Source organism: Anopheles coluzzii, chromosome 2, assembly GCF_943734685.1.
Source record: "Anopheles coluzzii chromosome 2, AcolN3, whole genome shotgun sequence".
In the NCBI taxonomy this organism is placed as follows: Eukaryota; Metazoa; Arthropoda; class Insecta; order Diptera; family Culicidae; genus Anopheles; species Anopheles coluzzii.
This window is the reverse complement of record NC_064670.1, coordinates 96,846,283-96,874,060: the sequence shown is the minus strand read 5'-3', so window position 1 is coordinate 96,874,060 and position 27,778 is coordinate 96,846,283. Positions and strand designations below refer to the sequence as shown.

The following is a 27,778-nucleotide window of genomic DNA, read 5'->3' as shown; positions in this document are numbered from 1 at the left end:
TATGTGAACAAAGTGGACATTTGTGTATACATTTTCGAATTCGAATGTCCGTGTAAGTCTAGAATCATGACGTTCGCAAAATGATCAGTAATGAAAAGAAATCTCTCTAAGATGTTGTCTCTTCAAGACGCATTATTTCTTAAAGATAAGATTTTTGACAGTCTCATCCTATTCCGAACATTTTATATCTCAAGATGAATGTCTCCCTAAGGCAAATATGCTTCAAGCTGCATATGCGATTTGAAAGACAAAATTCTATGTCCGATGAATTTTGGGTGACAGTTGACAAAATTTTTGCTGAAAAATGCCAGGTTTTTCTCGTGGATACTTCATAGCCACACCTTTATTATTTTACCTCAATATGAATATCGCTCAAAGCTGACGGTCTATTAAGGATTCACCTGAGAGAGATTTCATTGTATGAGTAATTTTATTTGATTTGGAATAGTTTAGACGAATTATTTGATATAACTTATGTATCATATTGGAAATATTGGAAAAATAGTGCAAAAAGTGTCAAATTTGGATCTTTTTCTTTTTATAGTTGGCTAGGTTTTTAGTTGAAAATATAGGTGAGACCCGAGATACAACTGTATTTGGGACTGAAAACATGTCCCAAAACAGGGTGTAAGTCGAATATCTGTCATTATAAAGTTTATAATCGAAGTTGAAGGGTCGAAATCTATGATATCGTGTATTTAACTGAAAGCAACGTTAGATAATCTTTTAATTTTACTAAAAAGCCGTTTACATGATATAAATATTCAAGATTGGGTAGTTGGAGAATATTTATAAATGTGTATGTAACGGTTATCAGTAAATAATTTAATTTAAAAAAAACCTTAATTTCTTCTAAGAGACAGCTTTAAGGTGTAAAAATCAAATTAATCGTATCTGCACATAGTCGTAACTCAAAGGAGGGGTCGAGGGTCGCCTTTATACGATAGTTTAATGACAGTTCAAGTAAAACGCATACCTGTACATGCAAATATGTACAAAAACACACAAAACAATTCTTCTCATGCCTATCGAAAAAATCGTAAGAAAAAAAAGTGTCAACTAATTCTTGTTAAAGCTACCAGACATTCAAAGTTCTACTGATGATGTCAGACTAAAGTTGGCATGCAAACGAAGTCAGCTAGTGAGTTCAGACTGTAACTTTAGCTTTTATTTCTTCTTGTCATACTTATAAAATGAAAATAATCAATTCTATTCAAATCTCTCTGTAAGCTTTATCAAGGTGAAGTAAAACCGTCTTAAAGCTCTTTTATGCTATTTCTATGGCCTGTTGTATTTTTCAGGAATATTTTTAGTGAAGTATCCAAGGATTGAATTTAAAATATTATTATTCAAGTTTCTAACCTTGAGACACACACACAAATTTCTACAGCAACAAGAAAAATTTAAATAAAATAAACAAATAAATAATACATTTGCTCTCGCGCAATCGCCATCCTAACCCATAGTGCCTATCCGGTGTGGCTATCTCGCTCTTTCTCTCTCTATCGCCCTACCATCTGGCTCTCCCGTTTCACTTACATCGTAAGCGTTGCACCAAACAAAACCATGAGCCGAGCATAAACATCCACTCATTCCTTCCTTCGTTCGCGGAAAGCAAACATCGGACGCAGCACAGCATCGGCAGTTGTGTGAGCTGTTACTGGTTTAGTTCTCGCGACAGCAGAAACAAGATCGTTTGCGTTTGTGTGCACGTTGTGTGCTCGTGGCGTGCGATCGTTGCAGTTTGTGCGAACGGAGTTCTGCAAAAGTGCAGCAGCAATTTGGGCCGCTCGAGGGCGAACGTCGTGTGTTGTGTGCGCGATTCCAGTGCGCCAGTGTGTGATGTTTTAAATTAGCTACTTTGTGCACGGTTTACTTGCGTGTGTTTGTGTGTGTGTGTTGTGTGCTTCCATTACATTAAGCCTTGAGGTGTAAAAGCAGCGCTTAGCTTGGCAGGCGGAAACAAGTGGTAAAACATAAACCCCGATTCGGTGAAGTGAACGCGCGCAGAAAAGCGAAGAAAACAGTTTGCCGGGTGTAACGATCTAGCGATAAGACGTGCGATCGCGAGCGATTCTACCTGTGAAGATTGGGCTTTTTCTTTTTTTTTTTTTTTTTGAGAGCGCAAATTAATCATATTCCGGGAAGTGTTCTACAGACCTCGCGCAACGAACCGGCAAACGCGCAGCGAACACCCGGCGAGGAAATCACTCGCCCGTGAACTAATTAGAAATACGATAATCAATTTGGAGAAGGAGAGCAAAAAACAAAAAAAACAAAGCCACAACTCATACAAGTCGTTCCGGGTTTCCTTTGGGTGTTTGTATCGTGTTTCGTGTGGCCACGTGTAGCAACTCCGGTGTTCTCCGGCGCTAAAGGAACCAACGTGAGCACATAAACAGAACCCTACAAGCAGTAACATCTTTCGACTCAAACATCTGTCGAGTGTTTGGCAGCTACCGGCACGGCATCATATACCTTGCACACCAATAGCACAACAACAACGGGGTTGCAAGAGTGCAACAGTGTGAGTCCAACCATCATCATCATCATCCAGCAGTGCGCCTTCGATAATCTCTGTAAAACGAACGTTTCAAAGCATCCAGCTGGGTCCCGCATTTCGTAACCAACTGGCCAGTTTAAGGGTGAAGCTTAAAACACAGTAAAAAGAGGAACCAAAAAGGAGAATCACGTGACGAGCGGGACGAGCGCATCCAGATCACGCAAGCAGCATTAGGAGGCCGGTTGCCGGCAGCCGGTAGACGCATATTTGCACCCACTTTGTTCTGTCCGTTGCGCTTGCTTTCCTTGGGTGAGACGACAGGGCAGCCCCTTTGGCACGTGTTTCTGTGTGTGTGCGTGTGTGTCTCTCTCTCTCCAGTCCAGTCGGTTAAGGGCACACGGCACAGGCCGTCTTCGGTGAGCGACAGCATCTTTAAAGCAGCAGCGCCGGCTGATTTATTCCACCATCGAACCGGAAACATCTGCAACCGATCGACCGGGGCAAACCGGGTGCTGAGATTGCCGGTCGCTGGTGACGTAAAACGAAACGAAACGGCTTCCGATTCTGTTTGAAGTTCGTTCCAGACAAGAAAGGTAAGCTTAAGTTTATTGCAAACAAATCTTTTTTTTTAAATAGAACAATGATGGACCAAGACGATTGCGTTTTATAAGTGTTTGATGTTTTTTGGTTGATCGGTGTCATTTGCATGACATCGCTTTGATAGTTTAAGTCAGGCTGATATTGAAAAAAGACTTTAATAAGATTGTTAAAAATTCATTTGAAGCATAATTTTACACAAAACAAAGGCTCATTTTACACCAGCTTTCATTAAAAACAAAAGCAAGCTGTGTATGATTCATATTAAAATACGCAATGGAGACTCATTTAATAACCCTCCGCGACGTTATGAGTCAAAGCACCTTTGCGTTCGATAACACCTAACGCCGCTCCATACAGAGAAATTCCGTGCAGCTACGTTTTCTTTTCTTTTCTTTTCTACCGAAAGTGTAATTGGAGAAATCGACTCATCAACTCATCGACACACCATACCCCCGAAACTCACCCACGTTCAGTCAGTCTACCCTACGTCTTCGCAACCCTCCAAACGTTTGCACAAAATTAGATCGTGCCGCAAAGGAATGAGTACAAAAAAAACAGCCCGCGAGGCAAAACAAAATCTATGAAATTGCTTCCATTCCGGGCGCCGTTCGCTTGGGCGCAGACTTAAAACACAACCACGCACTGCATCTTGATCCCCATATCCATTTGGGGGATAATACAACCGTTTGTTTGTTGGAACGTTCGTTTCTTTCCCCTTTTGCCTCTTTTCCCCGTTGAGGTCCGCCGCGTCACGATTGAATTGCTTCGAAAGTCCCCGGTTCCCGATGAGGCCCAGTGGTTGTGAGGCACCTACACCCTACACTCTTCGGCTTTCAAGTGGGTGGGTGCCGATTGAACGACAAAAATGCGCAAACATGTGCGTGTGGTGTTGTTGTGTGCCTCAGAAGATCGCTCCGCAGAAGCCAGGAAATGGGCTGCCGAAACCATATGTTTGCCAGGCGGTGCAAAACGGGAATGCAAGTTGCAATAAGAAATTCCACTTTTCTTTCCATTTTTTCGTTGTTTGCTCAAGTCGAAATCGATCAGAACCACTTTTCCCGGACTTTTCCCCGTCCAATCCAATGCCACCACATATGGGCGTGTGTGTCTGTGTGTGTGTTACCATATCCGTCCGACGACCGACGTTCTTCGTCACCGGCTTTGATTTATGGAAATGGAAACGAGAAATTGGATTAGGGATTCTCAGCTTTGGCTGGGAAGCCAAACGTTGCCGCCGTTTGTTCTACACCCAGCGGCAGTGGCAGCGGCGGCAGTTCCGGTCGAAGGGGTTAACTGGAAACCCGAAAACGGAAACGAAACAACCCGGCCGGCGTCTAATAAGTGGCCCCCTGTGCGACTTGTGCGTAATCTACTTTTGACAAGAACACTCATTTTCTCGGCTCAATCCTTCGTTACTGCTGCGGCTCATTTTCCTCTTTTTTGTGTGTGCCGTGTATGGGCGCCCTTTGGTAGCCATGGTGTAGCGGTAATGAGAAGGTGAAGAAAATGATCGGCCCACGGAAAGCAGGTCCGCCTTTCATCCGGGTTTGGGTTTTTTGTTGTTGTTTGTCGACCCCCGTTTGATCGCATTTCCCGATCGCGGCGTTTGAACTGTTCCCCTTTTGCTGGCCAAGTGGCCACAGCCAATAAGTGGGAAATGGGTAGCAAACGAACCAAAGCGGCCAGCATGCTTGTTTTGAGCATGCATACATACACACGTAAGGCCAACAGGAAAGAACAGTCCACAGGCCAGCATCTTCTTCCCGGGGTTGCGTTCTGTAAGGGTGCGTTTTAATGAGCGTAGGAAATCTATTATTAATTTACGAAAATCTTACACCATCGCGTTTTGCAACGAGAGTGCGCGGCGAAAGAGAAGCCGGAAGTCACTACCGGAGGCATTGATGGTTGCGTTTTTTTTTGGTTGTTTGCGTATGGTAAGGGAGGGATGGGAAAGGGGGAGGTGCAAAAATGGAGGGAAAATAAACAAACGCATTGGATTTTACAGAGACGGGTGTTAATTGAGATTTGTGTTTTCGAAATTCACTCAGGATGGAGTTGACATACTTGGAGCAAAGTTTCAATAATATTTTAACTAGCAACTTTGACAGGGCTTAAGCAGGGCTGACTGTACAAGCGAACATTTATGATGAAATGAAAAATGACGTTAATATATTAATAAAATGGGTCTTTAACGAACCTATATCGGAAAAATAGGAAAATTAGTTAGTTAGTTAAACAAAAACAAACACGAAACAGATAAGGTATATTTGACTAAAACAATGAAACAATAAGAGTTTCTTGTTATTTAAACATCCACGTACACAAAAAGGAGGAAAATAATAGACTACACTCGAGACTAAGAGGTATTTGACAAATGCTAATAACAGAGGTTATAACAATGGAAAAATAACCAGCCATTTTTGCAACATTAGAAAAGCAAACTATCAAGTGACAATAAAACATTTAAAAGTCAGTGAACAAAGAAAAAAAAATAAGAATCATTTAAATACAAAAAAAAACAAAAAAAGAGACAAAGGTTGATAATGAATTAATAAGCGATATTTTAAAACGTTGTTCATTGAACAATGGTAAAAACGTAATTAATAACAATGAAGAAAGCGAACTACACTTGTTTCAACATAAAAATAAGTAAGCAAATTGAGATTTTTTACGAAAACAATGAAAAATCCAATAAGTAGAAAACAAACAAAAAAAAAGAATTATTTAAACTATAACGTAAAATGACAAAAAAGCCATAAATAAGGCTACAGTAAAGAAAAAGATTATTTTGATCTGTTTATTGATGATGAATCATTTAATACCAATCGAACTGATTTCAGATACATTCTTATCATTTATTCAGTCCAATCAATTGTAAACTGCTGTAACTGAAACCTTAATCAAGCTTTGTAGACGATAAAATAATGCCCGCAAGATGTGAATAAGATTCAAACAGTATAAGATAAATTAAATTAATTACCATCTAACCTAAACCATGACAGTAAGCAACGCAATCAAGCAGCAAATCAACAAAGACCGAAATTAATCACACCAGACAAGCCCGGTTTTCTGAGAAAAACCCGCACACAAACATGGAAAACTAATTCAATTTACGTGCCTGCCAGATCTGGGCAATCGATAAAAACCAAAAGGCGAGACTGAGGCGAGACGCGACAGAGCGTATGGGGCGAATTTTCTAAAACCACGAACTGCTAGAAAATGGGAGGAAAAAGATCATTTGAAGCATCCGTCCGGGCGATGACAACGAACTCACAAACACACACACTCTTTGCTTCCACTTCGCTCTCACTCCTCGTTCGCTTTGTACATGCGGAGGAAAAACTCCATTTCCCGCATCGCGAAAAGGGCACCAAACCCTCGTCCCCTTTCCGTCGCGCGTATGGCCGATCTAATAATATTGAAGGTCTCACATTCCGGCTCGGAAACCGTGTGACCAAACCCGGCCTTCCGCTCACTGTTGCGGTGACCCGGCCGCCCCGTCTCCTTACCCGTCTAATTTGCCGCGCGGACGGCGCACTTTGTCGACTCATTTCCCGCGCACACGTACACGCATGCGGACATTTCCTGCCCGTGCGTGCATGCGCTCCGTGCGTGCGTGTTCACACAGTGACCGCGTCACAAACACACACGTACACGGGATGAGCGAGTCGGGAAATGGACCACCACCACCACCACCATTAGCAGCTCAAATTTCCCCCCAAAATTTCATCCGTGGTCATCTCCCGAAGCGAGGAGAGACACGGGCGGATGGGGGTGAAGAAAAAAAAAACGCAAACCAAAAACACATCAAAATCCATTTCCGAAGCATCATCGAGCGGACGCGCGATCGTTTGCTTCATTTCAGAGCTTCCGTTTCAGCAGCGTGGAGAACAGTTGTTGTGTTCTTTTTCGTTTTTAATTCGGCGCGTCTCTCGCGTCTCCAAAAAAACAACAACAACATTGCAAACATTACCAGGCGGATGCCTGTTTGAAATAGAACCCAATCCACACTGGACACCACCATTCGCTTCCATCCGCTTTGGAACGTTACATGATCGAAAGTGATCAAAATTTAATTTACGATAGCACGCAGCAAACACAGACACCTTTTTAAGGGGGATCATCCAAGAGCATAATTGCAGCAGCACCACGAGAGGATAGAGCATTCCATTCAGCAGACGACGACGGGGTTGGCGCGCAAAAGCGCGCGCAAAATGTTTAAATATAGAACTGTCGAGGCTGTCGTCTAAGACTGTGGTGATTGTTTACATGCGCGCGCGCGCGCTCTCACTGGCCCGCAGTGTGGTGCCGGATGCATCACCACTCCGCCATGCCGACAGCGCACGACGGAGCACGAGAGAATCGATCACGAAATTGACTTCCTTTCGGGTTGCTTCCGGTTTTCTTTAACCCTTTTTTGTGTGTCTCTCTGTCCGGTGCCACAGCACAGGCGGTGGCGAAATTGAATGAAAAGGGAAATTAGATCATTAGGGAAAAGTCGGACGGATGGACGGATGACGGATCTATCTGTTGGAGGGAGAGGTGTTTTTTTTGGTTGGTTGGTTGGTTTGAGATGAAATCACGGCCACAGCGGATGAGGACGCTAATGATCGACGATTATTCGAGCGGTGATAAAGAACTGTGGGATACAGATAAGGCGAAGCGTGCGGTTCTGTTGGGTTATGGGTTGAATTATAGACGTTTTTAAGGGAGATTTCAGTTTTGTGGTCTTACGTAATCAACAAATTATCGTTAAGGTTCTGTTGTTATCTGAATTTGGAGTTCAAGAAGTGTTTGTTATGTTGAAGTGATGCGTTAAAGTTGAAGTTGGTTATCTTTTGGGCATCATTTTTGGACATTTGAAACATAGGCTTGAAGACTTTTGTTGAAATATCTCTTTTATGTTAGGAGTCGGTAAGCCGGTCCCATGGTACAGTCGTCAACTCGTACGACTTAATAACATGCCCGTCATGGGTTCAAGCTATATGTGGTGCATATGGTATCTCCAGACTATGATGTCTTCAGGCTGTAAAACTCTACCATCACCTGTAGGAGAGCTTTATTTGAAATGTAATACGGTCTTCAGAATCTCAGAGCTGCATCAAGTATAGTGTCAAGCATTAATGCAATACGCTCCTATTCCGTCATCTTTTTGGACGATCTTTTACAATTCTAGAGATAGTTCTGGGTGGTCTGGTTGTGCTTCTGGAAGCGTTCGCTGGAACAGAAGTCAATTATTGCTCTCATGCACAAACATGACGCGCGGTCGAAGATTGATGACTTCATCAATGAACAGCCCATCTGTTAGTCATGCATCAAACCGTGGAAGCAGCGGGTGTTGTTCTGGAACTAATTAAAACCCAAGAATAGCCACATTCACATTTACCCCCAGACAACTCAAAGACACATATCGATATACCAATAACCACTTCAATGCGTTTGTTTTGGAATTTCCCTTGATATTCCTTTTCCAATGAGCCATACTCCTCGAAAAATCCTACCGACAGCTACCGGAAGTGACACCGATCAATCACGGTAGGTCCCATTCGAGCAGTAGCTGCTCCCGATGGGATCATTAATTGAATGTTGAAACGCTCGTACGAACACTTTCAATCGGTGAAAGTTCCCTTTCATCCCATCGATGGTTGTTACATCGGCATTGGTGATTCCTTTCCGCTGCCCTACCCGTATAAGGAACCGGCCGCACACTAATCCATATAAGAGAACACCCCAAAAAAAACTATCTAAATATGCCCGCACCCTTTTGCCTACCCCATTGGCTGTCGGGTTGTTGTTGCCCACAGTCAGCGGATGCACACCGGCATGTTTAACTCGGTGCGGGTTTTAACATCCGCTCCCACCTCACCCCAACGGGAGATAACGGTAGCGGTCGGCCCTGAACGGCCCCCGTTGTCTACAGGAAGATAACGTGATAAGACATACGAACCGCAGCAAGTAAAGGTACTCTGCACGATGGATACTTATTTTTGGAAGCGCCCTTACGCCCGTGACTCAGAAGACGGGCATCCAACGGGCAGCGCACGGCGCACTGTTCACATTGATTCATCTCGCGTGTATTTTTCTAATTTTAGCCTACACGATCGTACCTTCCAGATGAGAACTCGGCTTAACTCTCGCTGGTGCGTTCGATCGTTTCGCCGTCGCTGCAGAGGAGACACGATGGCCCAGTTTTCTCTAGGACGTGCCCGATTTCGTTGCGATCACAATGTCGTAACCGTAGATCACCAAACAAGCACAAAAGGTTGAATTGTATTGCTTTACCGACGAAAAAACAGGCGATAACGCGGCGGAAGTTTATGAACAATCCAGCTCCCAGTCGATTGATATTGGTGGCACTGTCTCGCCCGATAGGGAAATTGTGTCACAGCGTTGAGAAAGGAACGAAAACATATGATTTCACCAGAATCAATTAAAATAACCTCAATCGTGAAACCGGTAGTGAGTTTCAATTGAAAGTAGATTAAAGAGCGGGACAGCAACACATAAACAAATTTGGAGTAAAAAACGAAACCTTCAAAATTTTCGCCTTACTCAGCAGGCTTTGGCACGATCACGAGCCTCCGACGTTTTGTTATGACGTCTCACCCTGGGCGGGCTAGCAGGCAATTTGAAAACGAACCTTCCATTACCGCCCCAAAAATGCCCCCAAACAGTGACATGGTGAGCCAAAAAAGCACCCAAAAACTCCATACCCAAAAAAGCGCATCCAATTTTTTCAGTCCGTATACCCGAAATGGATGTTTCGCCACAGCTTTTGGAGGTAAAGTGTGTCACGTGGTTGGCGTACTTTGATGGATGGAAACAAAACACACCTTGACGCTTACCACACCTTGGGGAAGTTGTTTGTTGTACATCTCCAAATTTTGGAACCATTTTGGTTGGGTGGACTCATCCACAGCCTCGGAAGAGTACCGAAAACACATAAACAAAGGCGGAAACCAACCTCAGCAAACCTTAAATGTGCCGTTTATCGCACATCGCAGTCTACGAATGGAAATTCGGCATTCTAGCTTTGCGGTGCATTAAAATGACCATATGGCACTGGTTTCTTTTTGCCAGAGGTTTATGCCGGATTTTATCAAACTTCGAACTCCAAAACAGTCTTCCGAACAAATCTGAAAAAGCGGTTTTAGCTCCCAAAAAAAAAAAACCTTCACACCCGCCGTAACTGTACAGCGTCTATTAGCGGAACGGAACTGAACGATCACGCGCCTGCTGCTGCTGCCGCTGCTGCTGGCCGCGATGGGTGTGTGTGTGCTCTCACATCAAAACGCTCTCGTGGTCTGGAAATGATGTGAAAATTGCGATCTTCCCTCCGGGATGTTATGGTGTGTGAAGATCGCTTGGAAACTGGGGGAGAAAACTGGGGAATTTCCTTCCCATCCCATCGCCGCTGCTCGATTGGCGGGCCCCGAAAGCGCAAACTCTAGGAATTCTTTCCCAAGGTTTTGTGTGGTCTCGTTCTCTGTGCGGGGAAAAACAGCACAGCATCCAATGGTGAAAAGCGAATAGCATTATTAACAATTTACTGCAGAGCAGAGCGTCACATCCTCAATGGCAGCAGGAAAACGAAGCGTCTCAGAGGCGTCAAATACGTCGATGTTTTCAGCCTACGGTTTGTCTGATGGACATGACTTTCAGAAACTAAGACCCAATTTTTTCCAGATCATGAAATCTCTATTCCATGTTTAAAGCTTTTATACGCACCCAGAAAACCCTTTTGTATTAAAATGATGATTTAATTACCACCAAAAAAAAGCCCATCTATCGTACGTTAACCTGCGGCATCAGCGCGCGCTCTCTAATGCGAAGGTGTGCTGATCTTGTGCGATGGTCTTAATCTCTCTCACGCTTCAGCTTAGGATCGTTTTCACCGGACCGGAACAGAGCGCGCAACACAGCTGAGGAACGAAATTCCGAACCTTGGAGGTGCAAATAAACAATAATTTAGCCGCGTTCCACGAGCGGAGTGCCTATCGGAAAACACTATTTTCCAAATTAGACGAAGGTGGGAGGGTGTGCACAATCCGATCGATCGGATAACATCACCGTGTATGCTTGTGGTTGGAATTTGCTGGTGCTGCTGGTGGTGAAGATCGGCCAAATCTTAAACATCTTCCAACCTGTTGCTGGCCGCATTAGAGATGAGGTGAATTTTCCAGGCCGACCGCGCTCGCGGAGAAATGGAAATGAGGCATTCCCGTAATGGGATCGCTCACCTGGCAGCAAAGGAGGGCTAGATTAATGTGGAATTAATTCCACCAGCGGTCGGGAACGTCTTAGGGGGTACGAGAGACGTATATACCGCACCAACAGCTGCTACTCCGGCTCCGGTGGGTGTTGCTGTGGCAGGCAAACAATTGGAGTGTAAATAACGGTGGTTGCCCTCGATTCACGCCTGCGGCTCCCAAAACCTCCCCGCGATCGACATCATTATTGCGAGCGACGACGAGAACGGAACGGCTTTCGAAGGGTTTCCGCGTCTCGGTTATGGTCGGCGGATTTTCAGTTCGTTCCGCGCACGCGGTTTCCCTCTCCACCCCGGGGGGGGGGCTTCCTCGGTTTTGGTTGGAAATGTGAGAACAACTCTGTGAGCTTGGGGCTAAGGTTCCTTTTTTCCACGACGTGTTGCAAAGACCACCGAGCAGCTAGAAGTGGAATCTAGCAGTTTGAGAGAGAGACGCCTTAGAAACTGCTGCCGGCTTTTGCGCAAGAACAATGCGCGCGCGGTTTCGCTCTGTGTGTTTGGAAACCGTGACAGGCAGAGTTCGACTTGGCTAACAGCAAGCATTCGTTTCCCACAGCCTATTCTTACTTCCATTTGGCTCCGAGCAGGAGTTGGAATGAGACTGAAGCACATGCGATGTTGTGACGTTCTAGTCGGGTCTACAACCACCAAGCCAGCCGGGCTCGGGCGCAGTGAAGAGTGGAAAGCTTGGGAATTATGTTTCGCACCAGCTCTTATATTACGCGTCGGCAAACTGCAGCAACTGGAGCAACATCCAAATGTGCATGTGCTAATGGAAACGGTGGCAGGGCAGCCTTTTTTTGTGCACACATTTTCTCATCGTCCATTCGTTCACTCGAGTCGTCACTTGAGTCATCGTTTCCTCTTGCGTTGTGCGCTCTTGGAGTGTCGTGTTTTGCAGCAGCTTCGAAATATTACGACGTATCGAACCTCTCCCTGGCAGGTTACTGACATGACATCAAATCGTACTGGTATTGAGAACTTTGGGGGAACAAAAACAGAAAAAACAAGCGCTAGAAGCTGTTGAAAAACAATCTCATAAGACCTCTCCTTTCTCGCGGGAGTGCAGGAAATTGGAGGGTTATCAGGCATCCATGCACCGAATTTGAGCTGCTGCTGCTGCTCGTGCTGATAGTAAAAAACCAAACTTCCGTACACTGGCCGCGGTTGACTGGCGCCAATCTCAATGTGAAGACGAACCGACACCGGCCCTATCTGCGCCCGATTTGAGTGTTTTCAAATTGATAGGTTCAGTGGTTTTAAAAACTCCTCGTGTCAGGGGTACGTACTGTTTCAAATGCAAAACCTTAATTAATGCGGAGGACGACTGCTGCAAGCGAAGCAAATGAACCAGAAATGAGCCCTCCGCCTGCGTTGGTATGTCGAAAGCAGTGTCTAGTGTCTCGTCTGTCGGTGCGACAGGATGCCAGAGACACGCGCCGGTAATTTAAACGTCGAACAAATGTCATTAACTCGACCGGCGTCGGCCCACGTCACACTTGGAGAGAGTCAAGCGACGTACCTAATCAGTCATCGCACTGCTCGAGGGGGAAGATTTTTGCACAAAGGTGCACAGGGCACACTGATAAGTGTGTCGCGTCGTTCTGCGGGCAAGTGGCTCGGTGAACTTCGATGATCTCGCAGCAGCCGACCGACACCACCGAAGGGAATGGTGTTGAAGCAGAACATAATTTTCAAGAGAGGATGGCATATTATGCTCAACGCCTGCTTTTATTGCTTCTGTCTGTCCGCACACCATGAGCACACCTCATTTAGCATTGACTTCGATACGGTTTTGCGGTTGTCTGCACTTGTACACACGCGCACGTACGTACGCGCGAACGGAGTGAGCGGAAGTGACGCCACCGGGCAGCACCGACCGAATGTCGGTCAGCCAAAACTGCGTCAGGGTAATTATGGCGGGTAAAACGGCGAATTTGGCTACCGTTTTGGAGGTGGTTAGCGGCATGAATGATTAACGCGCTTGTTTTTTTTTTTTTTCGTTTGCTGTTCGTTCGGACATTGGATACGCGTCTTCCCCGTCCGTACGTGTTTACCTTGAGCAATACAAATTTGTTTGTTTATCCGCATTTAAACACAGCGATCGAGCGGAGGGAGAAAGAGAGAGGGAGAGCAGGAGAGCGACCCAGCCACCGGATATAGCGGTGACCATGATCGAGCAGCGTCATGAACCGATCGGTGCAATTATCGCATGATCGGTTGCGCTGATGGCTCACTCTTCTCGCTGTAGCAGAACCACCACGGGAAGGAAGCGTGCAATTAGCGCGTGGGGAAAAATGTCACAATTTCCTTTCGCTTTAACATTGTGTGACTCCACGGGACTGGGGGGGGGGGGGGAGGTATTAGCGGGAACGCTTGATTGGCAAGCCAGAACCAGCATGTTTTGCTGCCGCAAGTAGGTTCGGATGCAATTCCCGGGAATGAAGATGCCGTTCGACGTTTGTGTGGTTTTCCATTGCCCGTTTAGCGCAAGGTTCCTGTTGTCACAGCCGGAAGCGAGAGCTCCGGACGTCCAAAATGTGAACTCTGGATGGAAGAATAAAGAGTGCACACAAATCGTTCTTTGCACCACTGCATGTGGTAGCTGTCATTTGGCAGGCAAACATTGCTAAACACAGCGCATTGAGAGTTGGTGGGAAATGAGACTAATATTCCTGTTCACACACACAAAGCAACCGCCAAACGAGATCGCCGCATGTAACGCAATGAGGGAACTTCCTGCCCTTCTACGGTGGCCTTCAACCCGGGAGCGGCCTTTCCGTTCAAACTCTCTTCATCGCTCGCTCTCTCTGTCTCGCTCTCACCCTCAGAGTTTGCCCAGTTTTCAAAATGTCCAATCGTAATTTCCTCCGCCTCCCCTTCCGTCCCGAAAAACCTAAATCACGCTGAGGTAACATCCGTCATACTTTGCGGATCATGTCGATCGACAACGGCTCGATCGTCGCGATGAGTGTGCGCGTTGATTTATTTTGTTCGTTCGTTTCGTTACGTTTCGTTTTTTTCCCCTGTTTGCCCGTAAAGCACACAGCCGGAACTCCGGTGTCTGTCCGGTTGTCTCCAGCGGCGAGGTTTGTAATTACGTTTGACAATTGCTTCCAGCAGGTGTGGCCTGGATTTGCTTGTTTTCGAGCACAACAAATGCAGACGGAAGGCTCCACTCCTGATGTCTTCAATTTCAAGGCCTTTTTTCCGTGCTACTGCTTTCTGTGATGTTTGATTTGACTCATCTGGGGACATCTGGGGAAGAAGATCTCGACAAACCCCCGTGTCGCGTCTCTGAAGACTCTAGTTTTAGGTCGTAATTCGTTTGGGGTTTTTTTTTTTTTGAGTAGCGTCTGGAGTAAAATTCAATTCCAATCCCGCGGTCATAAATTGTGCTACTCTGTCTTAAATCACGACACAGACACAATGTGCGCCGACGGAGGACATCCGTTTTGTTTGGCAACACAACAGGCAGCAGCAAAACGGGAAGTGTAACTACAACGACCCCTTGGGACCGACCCCGATTTGGCCCGGAGGACTGCGTCTTACCGAATGCACACATGTGGCTATAGAAAATTGAGGAAACGGCGGCAGCACCGGCAGCAGCAACAACAGCAACTACCGAGCACATCCGCCTGTGGCCCATCCGCCATAGATGCGTAAAGTATTTCCGTTCGGTTATTGGTTTTTGCGTTTAACGTTTAGATTTCATTGCATTGTGTGTATGTTGTGGCTCTCTCCCCTCTCCCCCATTCTTCTGCTGCCACATTGCGAATTATTGTGTACTAACCTCCGCTCGAAGCTGGAAGTTGCAACAACAGTGCGCTGCTGTTCACCTACTTTTTGGGTTTGGGTTAGCAAAGAAGCAAACGGATTTTGGCGCACCATCGAACGATGTGTTGCGTGCGCACACCGGAAACAGCCGTAAAGCAAAACGGTAGAGTTTAACGATTGCAGCAACTCCTTGGAATTTAATACTGCATGCGCAGGCTACGTCGTCACGAGACGAATCCAATAAGATCGACGACACGATCCTCGCTTCAGCCTGATTCATGATTCAGCCTGAACCGGGAGACTCCGAAATGGGAAGCGATAAAACAAGGTTTATTGCCTAGCTCTTAGAACCGGTCGTGTAGACTCACCCTGGCAAGGATTTAGTTTCCATTTCCCTGTTGCCGTGTGATTGCGCGAACATAAATCTTCACCCACACGCACACAGAACCGAGGTTCCAGAAAGCAATGAGCCACAAGAGAGAAAAAGAGCGGATAAAGCCCACAAAAGACTGGAGATTTACTGGAGCAACATTTGCTCCACTGCATCTCCAAACCGCCCTACTCCTTGGGCCCCTCCCCCAGTCAACCGCACAGACCATGAAGCTTGAACGGTGGGCCCCCGGTAACACTGGAACGAAATCCATTAGATACCGATTTAAAAGAGCCGGTAACCGGATCACGAGGGCGCTTCTTGTGGGAACAGGAGAGGGCAAGAGAGGAAACACAGAAGAGAAGCAAAAGCGGAAGATTGTTACAAACCGGCCAAGAAGTTCTGGGGACGGCCTATGAAGAATCAGTTGAAGGAACGCCATCCGGGCATTGGGGCAAAAGGAAGCAGACATCCGACGACCCCTGCTGCTGCTGCTGCTGCTGCTTCTACTGCTGCCGGGACAGGAAAAGTATTACCGGGAAGCGACGCTTTTTTATAGGATAATTACATAACTATCAACGTAAACCGAACTTCGTCGTCGCTCCGTTGCCTCTCCCGCTTACACTGCACACACACACACACACACACACACAGAGAACGCCCGGATGGCCGTCATCCGGTCGGGGGTTGGCATTATTAGACTTTGATCGTGCACAGAAAAGCGCATCACGACGATCGCAGCACACAGATCATAAATCCACACTTTGGAGACATAGTTCAGATTCTTCCGCTGGTTGGTTGGTGTGCGAAACAGAAACCAACCAACCAACCAACCGGCATACTGTTTTCTCTGTGCGCCACCATTTCCTGCTCACTTGCGTAATAGTAGCACGGAGAACGCAAGAGGCACCCCGACCACGTGGTCGCGTTTTGCGCGAGATGTTTGCCGAAGTGTTTTGCGCTCGCGCGCTCGGTCTATATTTATGTTTTGGAATGCGCTTTGCGCGTGTAAAACACACGGCAGTGGATTTTCAGTGGAGAGCCGGGGAAAAGCAGAATGGGAATAGTTTATTTTTTGCTTCGGTTCGGTTTAAGCCGTGGTCTCTTTAACCAAACGCACCGGAAAAGCCCCGTGCGTCGAAAGGAAACCCCGTGACAGCAGGAAAAGGAAGAGAGCATGGTGAAAGAGATTAATAAGAGAGAAGAACAACAGCAACGGAAAAAACAACGTTGTCATATACACAAAAAAAGGAATCCCGGAGGACGACGCAGGCACCAGGAAGCCCAACGCCGCACGGAACGAATCGAAAGAAGAGGGCAGGAAACATACTAGAACAGGAAGCAATACCCGGAGACCCTTTTTAACGAGAGACGAAGGAAGATGACGAAGGAGGACGAAAACGGGCTTAAAAGGCTCGCGGCTCCCGCGTGTGGTGATGATCCCGCGTGTGGTGTGGTGTGTGTGTTTGGGAACTTCGTTCGCTTCGAAGAAAGCGAAGGAAATGAAACAAACGCCCTGTGTGCGTGTGTGGCGCTGAAAAGATGTGAAATAGCGGACGGTGGTGGGTACAACAGCACAGCAACATCCGCCAAGGGGGAAGGAAAAAGGGGACAAAAACGTGCGCACTTGCTGCCTCCGGTGCATCTGCTGCACAAAAGGAGAACACAGAAAGAGAGAGCGGGAGAGAAAAGAGAGAATACCACAGCGAGACGACGTTAATAAGGAAGTTGATTCGTGTATTGTGGTCCCTGCCGAGTGCCGGTAGCCAACTGCGTGGAATCGGTCCATTCAGGAAGTCCATTCAAAGTACGTGACTGGGAGGATGATGTTAGCCGTGGAAAGAGGAATTGCTCTTTGAGGCGGTTTTGAGGCCCATTAGCGCATTGCTTTGGAATTAATTAGATCGAACGGAGGAGGAAGGATGCAGCAATGTAATTATTGATAAATGAGGGCGATTGAAGATGACGCTGATGACGGCTTAGGAACAGGACGTATTTGAACTGGAATCTTGTTATCTAAATTTCTGATGTTTACATTGCGTGTGTCAAACGTGAAGCAACGATACACTGACGCATAAGAGATGGATAAATTGCAAACTATTCCTTCGGCTCCGGGCGACTCCCGACGTCTTGGGACGACTCTTGACAACTCCCGACAACTCCCGACAACTTCGGACGAAACTCCGGATAAACGAAGTCCGGACAACTATTAGTGAATTCGGATCATACCAAATGGCTTTGAATGAAGGTGCAAATGTACAGATTTATCTTCGATGCAATAAGAAATCCACGTCTGGAGTCGTTTCAGTAACCCCGCGTTGTCCGGATGAATTTTAGATTCGGAGTCGAATTCAGTCTTTCAGAGTCCGAGTCAGAGTGGATCTATGACTCGTCAGGAGTCATCTGGAGTAGAGCCTAGAGTCGTCGGGAGTCAACGGAAGTCATCCGGAGTAGGATTAAGTGGTCTGCAGTAGTCCAGAGTCATTGGGATTCGAATCCGACTTTGACTCGGAGTTTGATTCAGTCTTTCAGAGAGCCGGAGTTTGAGTGAATTCAGTACTCGGCGGGAGTTATCCAAAGTTGTCTGGACACGTTTAAAGTCGTCCGGCAGTCTTTCACATCTGTCGTCGGACTGGATCAAGTACACGAAGGGAGTCATCCAGATTCATCCATAATCGTCAGGAATTATCGGTCGTCGGCATAGTCTAGTCGTCTAGATTCGAAACTGATTTTCTGATTTTCTAGATTCGAAACTGAACTGACTCAGAACCAGATTGGATCCACGACTCGTTGAGAGGCATCAGGAATTAAACGGAGTTGCCTAGAATCGTCCGAAGTCGGCTGAAGTCATCCGAATTCATAAATCTATTCCCGCTTACCCATCGCTACAAACGCACCCGGAGATTCGGGGATGTTCCGTGCGATGTGAATTTAGATTTCCTGTCCATCTTTCTTCCCGCCAGGTTCATCCCTGGTAATTGCTTAATTTTATTAACTTCGTCTGCGTCTGCACCGAACCGCCGGCGTCTCTATGGCATTGCGTGGCTCTAACTCTAGACCCTCGCTCACCGCTACTTCTCCCTGTTAAGCACTCACACGCCACCGTTCCACAGCCTCCTCCATTGACAAGTCCCGGTGTTGTGTTGTTTATCTGTGTCGTTCGCTTTCGCTTCTGTTCTATCTGTCTGGTCTGGTCGGTCTTGCTCGTCTCGTCGGTCGGTCCGTCCGTCTGTCTGGCGTTGATTGTCTGGCAGCCGATACACACGTACCCGCCTATCGTACGTTGGCGTTTCACCACCACCCCGCACTCTTTCAGCCTCTATCTATCTCTCACACCCGCGCGCGCGTTTAACGCGCATTGACATTCCGCGGCAGCGCGAACGCGCGCTGCGATTTAACGCATTTTGAGATCTCGCGTGTACATGCCGTTGATTTCCGGTGTGCGATATGCTGCAAGGGGGTGCAGCATATCCGACAAGGGGAAACCCCCCCATGCTCGCACACGTAGCTTTTGCGTGGGCTGTGGGTGTTCGTCGTTGCCGTCCCGGTCGCGAATGAATTCAATTAGCCGCAACCGTGCGCAACACACGCGCCATCGAACGCCGCACGTCGGACATTGGTCGAATTGAATCAATTTATTGAATCAAACCAAGGGGAGATAGATGTAGGAGGGGGAGTCGAAGGCGAATAGAAAATCAATTTTAAATATAAACAGACATAAGAAGTCGAGAAACGTCAACTTTCACGTCAACAAGTCGAGAAAGTGAGGGAGGAAACCAATTCGACCCTTTTAAAAACACTCAAAATCCCCATCTTCTTTGATCGAGAGCCAACGAATTTCCGCGCTGACACGGTCGCTTGTTGGCACTTCACTAAAATCACGCACTGTCGCACTTCACGTCACAGGCTGCGCCCCGTGGAAAACTGCACACGCATGTCGTGCCCCCTTTGCATGCATGAAGCGCCTGGACGATGTGGCAAGAGAGCGTGTGGTGTTTATTTTCCCAGCGCCATTTGAAAACAACCGCGCGGGGTCGTCGATCCCGGCAAGGGTGTAAAGACGGTGCTCGCTGACGGAGTGCTGCGTACGTTGAAAGATCAAGCCACGCACATGGGCGTCACAATCTTGCCACTTGAATCACTTCACGGGCGCGCACACACTCATCTAACACACACAAGCACCGTGTGATACAAATATTCTTTCGATCTTGAGAAGGGGCAAAAGGCAGACCACAGCGAGAAGAGCTGGCATCCGTTTCCGGGATCCACCCGGGATGCGTTGAGATGTCGTCTGTGCCTCCCCGAAAGGAACGCTTGGCGGGAATGGCCGTGGCATGAAGCAAGGAAACGCATCTCCAGAAGCTGCTTCCGCTTTCCCAGGCGAATCCGTGACATCCGGACATCAAGCATCATATCCGCGGGCGCCATTGGAACAAGCGTTTGCGGTTGGGAAAAAAACACATGTGAAAAGACGCGTCGTTCGCAGCACGCCTCATCGCCTCATCATTTCCCGTTCTGGTTAATGCTCCAAAGATGGAAACGGTCCGATATTGAACGAGATCACCGGCGAAGATCCGTCTGTGTCGGCGTGTTATGGGTGGGTTTTGGAACGCTGGTGGAACGGATTTTGAACCCACACACAGACACACGCACCATTAGTGAGGGCGCGATGAAAGGTTCGCTTTCAAACCAGTCTCGGGAACAAGACGGGAAGTGACAAGATCTTGTAGCCCTGGAGCGAACTCCAACGTTGGGTGGTCATCTCTTCAGTGTTTTCTGATGACAACTTCACAGACACACACACACACACACACACCCGGAGAAACTGCTGGAGGTCCAACTGTGAGCATCCAACATTCCGATCGCAATCCGATCGCCTGCTAGAGAGCTGCTCGATCGATCACACCTTTTCGGTCATTTGCTGCCCGGAAGTGCATTCATCTCGGCAGCGGCAGCATCAACCCATGGTGGGAGGAAACCCCGGGCAATGGGACAAAAGCCCGATGCTGCGGAAGCCCTATATGCACCAACCAGTTCACGATAGAAATGCAAGGTCTCCGCCGCCATTGACGGACTTCCTCCCGCAACCTCCAAACGAGAGGAAGATAGACATTACAACACACGCAGAGAGATAGAGAGAGAGGCCTGGAATGACGAAATCGAGTTTTGTCACCGGAACAAAAGACTATCACCCCTCCCTGAGGGCAGTTACACATCGGACCATTTCCGCTGGCTGCGTGCAAATGGGCGCATTGTTGTCCGATTGTCGTTTGGTTGTTACACGATCGGCGTGTGCATTGTGTGGTCGGTTGGTTGACTTTTCCTGTTCCCGCGTGTTCTACGCGATTGTTGTTCACTGCTGTGACACTGTTTCTGCGCACGGATTGTTGTTCGACCCCCTCCACTGACGCCTCCACCAAACAAAATTGTGTCACTCCATGGTCCATGATTGTTCTAACGCAGTGTGGGCGCATATCACCTTTCCTTCCGCTTTCGAAGCTTTCTAAACATCTCTCTTTCTCTCTTTCTCTCTTTTTGCTTTTTCCAGATAACTTCCACAATCACCAGGATGCAGGTGGAAAGTGCAACGAAATGGCGCGTCCCACCACTGGACCTGTCCGCCGTCAGCGTGCTCACGAACGAGGCGGAAAGGCGCTGGAATCACGGCTCGGGCAACGGTGCCAACAACAACGGTAGCAACGGTGGCACAACAAACCTTAATGGGCGCGGCGATTCCGGCACGGGCGGACACACGCAAACCAGCGCCAAGAAGGTCCAGTACGGAGCGGATGGGCTGCCAGTTGATCCGCGGGACTGGACGCGCGCGAACGTGTGGACGTGGCTGATCAATCTGGCCCAATCGGAGGGGCTCGACATCAGTCCCGAGCTGGCGCAGAAGTTCCCCATGAACGGGAAGGCCCTATGCCTGATGAGTCTCGATATGTACCTGAGCCGCGTGCCGATCGGTGGCAAGATGCTGTACCGTGACTTCCGCGTCCGGTTGGCAAGGGCGATGAGCTTATGAGCAGCGCAGGTTAAGATCAAATGTCAAGCAAGGGAGGGGAAGGGGGGGGGTGTGCTTGCTGCCACCCGAAGAACTGACTACTAGAAAGGGGGGGGGGAAGGGGAGGTTTAGCTAGTTAGTGGAGTGATCAAAAGGGCGTGGGGAGGCACCGTTTAATTTATCTCGATTTATAATGTACTAGAGCGCACCCTAGTTACCATAAGCTAGCTCTCCAAAGTATTGCACAGATGATGTTTTTTTTTTGCTTTCGCTCCCAAAAACTTCAATTTAAAGCGGGAGAAAGACGGAACCCTGAGCGATGGCCGGCAGTGGCAGCGGGGGCAGCAACACCAAAACATTACAACATAACAGAGACAAAGAGTGGCAGACGTGTACAGCCGTGTACATGTACACTTAAAGCTTAAATAAGTTTTACAAGGTTTAATAGAAAGAAGAACAATAGTGCTGTATTTAAGGGAGTTGATCATGAGGGCCGGGTCAAAGCTTATTCTATCTTAACTATCTAATTGAAATAGGCACTTAGTTTACTCACTTTTTTGTCACAAATGATCATTCTTTTATTAATGTAATTGTAATATAGTCTAGATATAAGTTACTCTAGTCAGTAAATGCACAAATATTAAAAATCAAGTGTGTGTTTGAATTTATTTTTTAAACAAATTGAGTGAGAAAGAAACTTAAATAGCAACTTTTGTTGGTGTTGATTCAAATTACGATACACACCGAAATCCCGGAAGATTCAAGGTGCGGATTCGTTACGGTGGGTACGGAGTTATTCTGACTCGTTCGGATTCGCCCAGAGTCCTCGGGAATCGATTGGAGTTCAGTCAGGACTCGTCAGGACTCGTCGGGTGTTGTATGGTCTCTTCCGGAGTCGTCTGAACTCGTTCGGATTCATATGGACTTGTGCGGAGTTTCTGGACTTATATGGGCTTGTCTAAAGTCATTGTCTGGAGTTGTCCGGAGTCATCTGGAGTCATCCGGAGTCATCTGAACTCGTTAGAAGTCGTCTGAACTCATCCGAAGTCGTGTCCGAAGAAACGTTTGCAATCGCATGGTATCGTCCGGAATCGTCTGGATTCATCCAGAGTCCGAACTCGCCCGGAGTTATATGGGTTTTTACAGAGTCTTCTCTAAACGTCCGGAATCGGTTGAACTCGTCGTCTGAAAGAAGAAATCGCATGGACTCGTCTGAAGTCAGTTGGATTCGTCAAGGGTCGTTTGGACTCGTCGGAAGTTGACCGCATTCGTCTGAAGTCGTCTGAACTCGTCCTGAGTCATACGGATTTGGACGGAGTTGTTTGGACTAGAATGGAATCATTCAAGCTTGTCCGAAGTCGCCTGGAAATGGTTGGAGTCATCTAGAGTCATCCGGAGTCATCTGGAGTCGTCCGGAGTCATCTGGAGTCGTCCGGAGTCATCTGAACTCGTCCGAAGTCATCTGAACTCGTCCGAAGTCGTCTAGACACGTTTGTAATTGCATGGTATCATCCAAAGTCAGCTGTATCTGTCCGGAATTGCATAGACTCGTACAAAGTCGTCTCTACTCGTCTGGAGTCACATGGGCTTTTACAGAGTCGTCTCGAAACGTCCGGAGTCTTTTGAACTCGCCCTAAGTCGTCATAAAGATTCTTCTTTCATCGCGTGCACTCGCCTGTAGTCATTTGAACTCGTCTATGTTCTTGTCGGGTCAAGTCCAATCAACGACTTGTCCAGAATTGCGTAGTCGTTGCGTGGTTTTTATTCGGAGACGGGTTAATTTTGTCGCACTCAAAGTTGGATTGGAACTAGTCTATCTAGTAACTATGGGTCCTCCATTAACCCAGTTGATTTCAATTGTAATACAGATGCATTCGTCAAGTATCTGTACTCGAATGAGATCAAGTCCAGACTATTCCGGACAGACCACCCCAAACAATATATTTTATTTTATTTATTATCAAATGTAACAAATACAGCGTAGTAAGAAACGGAAAGGAAAGAATCCGGCAGACTAGAAATTCGTCCAAGATCACCGAAGTGCTGTAGAACTTGTAGTAAAATGTTTATTCTTCCGTTTTGCATAACTGCCATTTTGGTGATCGGTCGCCGTATGAATAACGTTCCACGGAAACAAATGATAGTCATCTATCTCCTCTTCTGGAAAAGAACACAAATCGACAAGGAAATTAAACAGGATCTAATTTTTAAGGAAAAATAACGTCTATCAATTAGATCACTTCGATCATATGGATCGATCATATTAAACGTAAACACTCGACCTTAAGCCTCGAGTCCGCAGGGATGCGAGGAAAAGGAGGATTTGGAATTATACATGGAATTCTTTGCTCGAGCGAATAATTAAATTTCATTCTTTTTTAGAATTTTCTCAATTTTTATAAATTTATTAAATACAATTTTACAAATTGATTCATCTGCAATTTTAAAACCATATCTCATTTTTCATTAGAAACAGCGTATACATTTAACCAGAATTTCGATCGGAACATCGATATCTAATTTTGTCTAATGGGAATTTCCTTATTAAATTCACCACAAGCTCTGTCCACACTCAAATCCGATCGCCCGATTCCACTGTAAACTGAAACGGCATATCGCTCCATTGGCCCCGCAAGGTTGGTAGTCGGATCCTGCTTCCTGTCCTCCATTTTGCCAGCGCCCAAAAAAAGCCGCTTTACTAATCTGCCCGGCTTTGTGTGTAGTGTGTTGCACGGGGTGAATCTGCAGATAGTTAGCCGTTAGCCGTTTTTGTTTCGTTCTATTGTTTTTGTGTGTGTGTCCCTTGTGTACTGTGTCTTTTTATAATGGCTACTACAAAATCTAAAGGTACGCTGGAACACATTAATCGCTGGAGATCATTTCTTTAAACCCTATTGTCATCCTTGTTTTTTTGGCCTCGCCCCATAATCAGCGAGCGAGTTGACCGCTGTGGTAAATTCCGCAACCGCACTGCAACCGTCACCGATCATACAGAAGATCTCCCCGAACGGCAACTGCACCGCGGACGTTTCGTTCGAGGCGTACAAGCAGCCGAAGAATCGTTCGAAACGGCGCAGCTTCTCGCCGATGGTACACCAGGACCGGATACCGTCACCGGAGCTGTCGCCGATCGAGCTAAGCCAAACGTTCCGCATCTCGCCCCGTATGAACACACCGAGAGCTACGGAGCGTCAGGACGTGGTGGGCAAGACGTACCTGTTGGCCAAACCGATTCGGTAAGTGTGTGTGTGAGGGCGTGTATCAGAGCTTTGTGTGTCATCCTATTTTCTTTCCTTCTTTCCTTTGCGTACACGCGCAGTCCTCAGTACAAACGATCGCCAAAGGAGGATGAAGTGTACGTGGTGACACCGGTGGCCAAGCGTGAACTGGAGCATCGCATCTGCGTGTCGAACATACTGAAGGACATGGGTCTGGAGAAGTACATACGCATCTTCACGAAGGAGGAAATCAACTTCGACGTATTTCTGACCCTGTGCGAGAAGGATCTGCACGAGATCGGCATCCACTGCCAGGAGGACATCGAGAAGATACTGGCCAAAATTGCCGACTACAACATGGGCGTGGAAGGCTAGCCAAGATGTGTGTGTGTGTATGTGTGTGAGACATGCAGGTCATTGATCTCGATTGGCAGCGGAGGTCGCTTGTATAGGATTTTAAGTTATGTGATAAGCTTTCTATGTGTGTATTTGTGTGATTTTAATAAAATGATACTTGAAGACTTTTACTAAGAATAGTTAAGGATATGAATGCGCAGCTGTGAGTTTGTTTATTTTACATTTATTGTTTGTTTGTTAAACATTGAAAAAGCGTTCGCTTACCTCAGTTCGCACCGAAACCATAAATCATCCGGTAGTACATGAGGTACTCGTTCTCGTACTCGCGGTAGCTGCGGCCGTTAAACAGCTTTGTCGGCGGCACGAACTTCCGCAAGTTGTTGGCAAGCGCAAAGTTGTAGTACAGCCGCACCCTGTCCATCGTCTGGCGCGAGCTGTTCGTCAGCGTTTCGATCTTATCGAGCAGCTCGCAAATCTTGCCATGGTTCGACTTCCATCGCTGCTCCAGCTGCTCGTGGTCGCAGGCCGGTGCCACTACAGTGCACGAATCCACGGTCGAGCCCTGGGCGTGTTGTTCTAGCTCCTGCAGTTCGGCAAACTGCTTCAGTGACACTTCCGCACTAACACCCGTGCAAGGGAGAAGGGCCAGTACGGCCGGCAGCTCGAAGAAAATGGCCGGGTTGGGTTCCACACTGAGCAGAACCGTTTTCGAGTGCGAAACGTACTTTGCGATCGGGATCTGACGGAACACTTCCAGCTCGCGGACGAACGAGGGCAGTACGGCCGGGCTGTAAGTGGGACCGCCAGTACCACCCACTCCGCCCAGCATCGTACCGTCCATTCGGCTGAAGGAATGATCGCTCAGGTTGAGCGTGTTGTGATTGTTTCCACTCTTCTGGCGCATCGTGTGGACCGTGTGCTGGCACACGTACTTGGTGTAGTGTACCTTTTGCTTGATCTGTCGCACCTGGTGCAGTTCCGCCTCCATGTGTTTGGATATTTCCTCGATCTGGCCGTAAATGCCGCGCAGCTGGCCGAGCAGCTGCTCGTGGTTCTGCACCCGCTGCGTGTACGCGTGCAGCTCCTGCCGCTTGCGCTCACACTCGCGCACCATATAATCGATCTGGCCCTGGTTGTACTCGCGCGAGTTCCACTGCACCAGATACTCTTCCAGCGCTTCCTCCGCCTCGTCGTCCATCACGTTCAGCAGGGCCATCTTGGCCTCCAGCTCGTTCGCGCTCGGCGTATACTTGGCCAGGTACTCGACGCGGGCCGCATTCACCTTGTTCCGGCTGGAAACCACGTCGAGAAACACGTTAACGTGGCTGGTGTACATCTTGGTCATGCTCGTCTGCAGCAGATCGAGATCGGACAGCGTTACGCCGTGTTCGGTTTCGTCGCGCCGGTTCTCATGCTCGGCAATTTCGCGCAGATGCCGATCCTTAATCGCCAGCAGCACGTTCCACAGCAGGTGGTTCGGAATGCCGCGCAACGCTTCGCGCAGGTCCGCCCAGAGCTTTTCCTGCAGCGCACAGCCCGCCTCCTGGTTCTGCTCCTGGAAGCTATCGTAAAACTGTGCGAGCAGCTCGATGCACCGTTCGATAGCTTTTTCCGCCGTGTCTGGCCGGCACGTATCCGAGCGCTTGATGGGCATAATGCGTTCGATGCGTTGGGCAAGCTGGGCTTCCTTTTCGAGGCTGGCTTTCAGCGTGGTTTCGTGGGCCAGGTACAGAGACACCTTGGCGTACAGTTCTTCCTGCTTGTTCATCAGCTGCAGCTTTTGGATGTCTGCAGAAGGGGGAATGGGTGGGTGGTTAGAGACGGTGGAAAATCCAGCAAAAACATTCACTCTTACTCACTTTTCTCTTTGATTTGTAAGTTGAACGAGTCGAAGCTTCCAACCGACTGCTTTATACGGTGTCGCGTTTCGTCAATTTTCTTCTTCAGCTTCTGCATCTTCATGTAGCGCTGCAGCTCCACGGGCAGTGTGTTAAAGGATGCATTCTGCAGAAAGGAAAACCATCAATTTGTAGCAAATGGAAAATGTATAGCCCTGGATCGGTCTTACCGCCACAATGCTGTCCATTTTCTTATAAATTTGCAGCTTGTGTGCTAGCACATTTCTTCGCATCGCTTCAATTTCTTGCCGCGAGCGCACTTTTTCCATGATGTGGTGAAACATGGTGCTCTGCTCGCCCCGGAACGACCTGCCATGGTAAGTGGAAATGCCCTCTGTTTGTTAGCTGAGGTATCGTGCGATTAAGTACAGCTTACTCACTTTTTCAGCGTCTCATCGGGTGGAATCTTTTCCGGCGGGCAGCCGAGCTTTGTTGCCCACGCTTTGAAGCGCATTATTTCATCCATTTCGGGGTGGGAAACGCAATTCTTTCGCAAAAGTGTTTGGAGCGCAATGGGTCAGCTCGTTCACAACACAGCCACAGTTCGTTTGATTCAAAACAACGGCTCTGCGTTGGCTGTCATCGCGAGATGGTTGTCAAATTGGCAGAGTGCTGCTAGCGCCACCCAGTGTACAGTAGCGAAAGTAGGAAAGATTTGATTTTGTGAAAAAAATCGGGAAAAAGTTAAAGGAAATAACTCGATAGCACGATTTTTTGAAGTATTTTCGTAAAATTCGAATAAATACCGTTAAATAACATATTTTTTCTCTATTTTTGCGTAA

At 47.4% G+C, this 27,778-nt stretch overlaps 3 protein-coding genes across 3 annotated transcripts; 2 read left to right on the top strand and 1 right to left on the bottom strand.

Annotated features, from left to right (window-relative positions):
* Positions 1–1,577: 1,577 nt before the first annotated feature.
* LOC120951272 (ETS homologous factor) lies at positions 1,578–22,174 on the top strand. Its single transcript, XM_040369874.2, has 2 exons — positions 1,578–3,096; positions 21,068–22,174. Exon 2 carries the CDS (start codon positions 21,089–21,091, stop codon positions 21,542–21,544), a length of 456 nt encoding a protein of 151 aa, XP_040225808.2. The 5' UTR covers positions 1,578–3,096; positions 21,068–21,088; the 3' UTR covers positions 21,545–22,174.
* A 1,941-nt stretch (positions 22,175–24,115) lies between these two features.
* LOC120952555 (uncharacterized) lies at positions 24,116–25,291 on the top strand. Its single transcript, XM_040371945.2, has 3 exons — positions 24,116–24,370; positions 24,456–24,759; positions 24,843–25,291. Exons 1-3 carry the CDS (start codon positions 24,349–24,351, stop codon positions 25,114–25,116), a joined length of 600 nt encoding a protein of 199 aa, XP_040227879.2. The 5' UTR covers positions 24,116–24,348; the 3' UTR covers positions 25,117–25,291.
* An 8-nt stretch (positions 25,292–25,299) lies between these two features.
* LOC120952553 (augmin complex subunit dgt5) lies at positions 25,300–27,545 on the bottom strand. The gene is made up of 4 exons (XM_040371944.2): positions 27,377–27,545; positions 27,167–27,305; positions 26,958–27,102; positions 25,300–26,886 (listed from the first exon to the last, which is right to left on the bottom strand). Exons 1-4 carry the CDS (start codon positions 27,460–27,462, stop codon positions 25,364–25,366), a joined length of 1,893 nt encoding a protein of 630 aa, XP_040227878.2. The 5' UTR covers positions 27,463–27,545; the 3' UTR covers positions 25,300–25,363.
* Between the last annotated feature and the right edge of the window lie 233 nt (positions 27,546–27,778).

What these genes read in the sequence shown, in the direction of transcription:
- LOC120952553 (XM_040371944.2), bottom strand. Translation starts at nt 27,462, where the DNA reads ATGGATGAAATAATGCGCTTCAAAGCGTGGGCAACAAAGCTCGGCTGC. An exon ending in AAATGGACAGCATTGTGGCG is followed by an intron (nt 27,103 to 27,166) that starts GTAAGACCGATC and finishes TCCTTTCTGCAG; the next exon opens with AATGCATCCTTTAACACACT. An exon ending in CTTACAAATCAAAGAGAAAA is followed by an intron (nt 26,887 to 26,957) that starts GTGAGTAAGAGT and finishes CCCCTTCTGCAG; the next exon opens with ACATCCAAAAGCTGCAGCTG.
- LOC120952555 (XM_040371945.2), top strand. Translation starts at nt 24,349, where the DNA reads ATGGCTACTACAAAATCTAAAG. An exon ending in GGCTACTACAAAATCTAAAG is followed by an intron (nt 24,371 to 24,455) that starts GTACGCTGGAAC and finishes CCCCATAATCAG; the next exon opens with CGAGCGAGTTGACCGCTGTG. An exon ending in CTGTTGGCCAAACCGATTCG is followed by an intron (nt 24,760 to 24,842) that starts GTAAGTGTGTGT and finishes GTACACGCGCAG; the next exon opens with TCCTCAGTACAAACGATCGC.
- LOC120951272 (XM_040369874.2), top strand. Translation starts at nt 21,089, where the DNA reads ATGCAGGTGGAAAGTGCAACGAAATGGCGCGTCCCACCACTGGACCTG.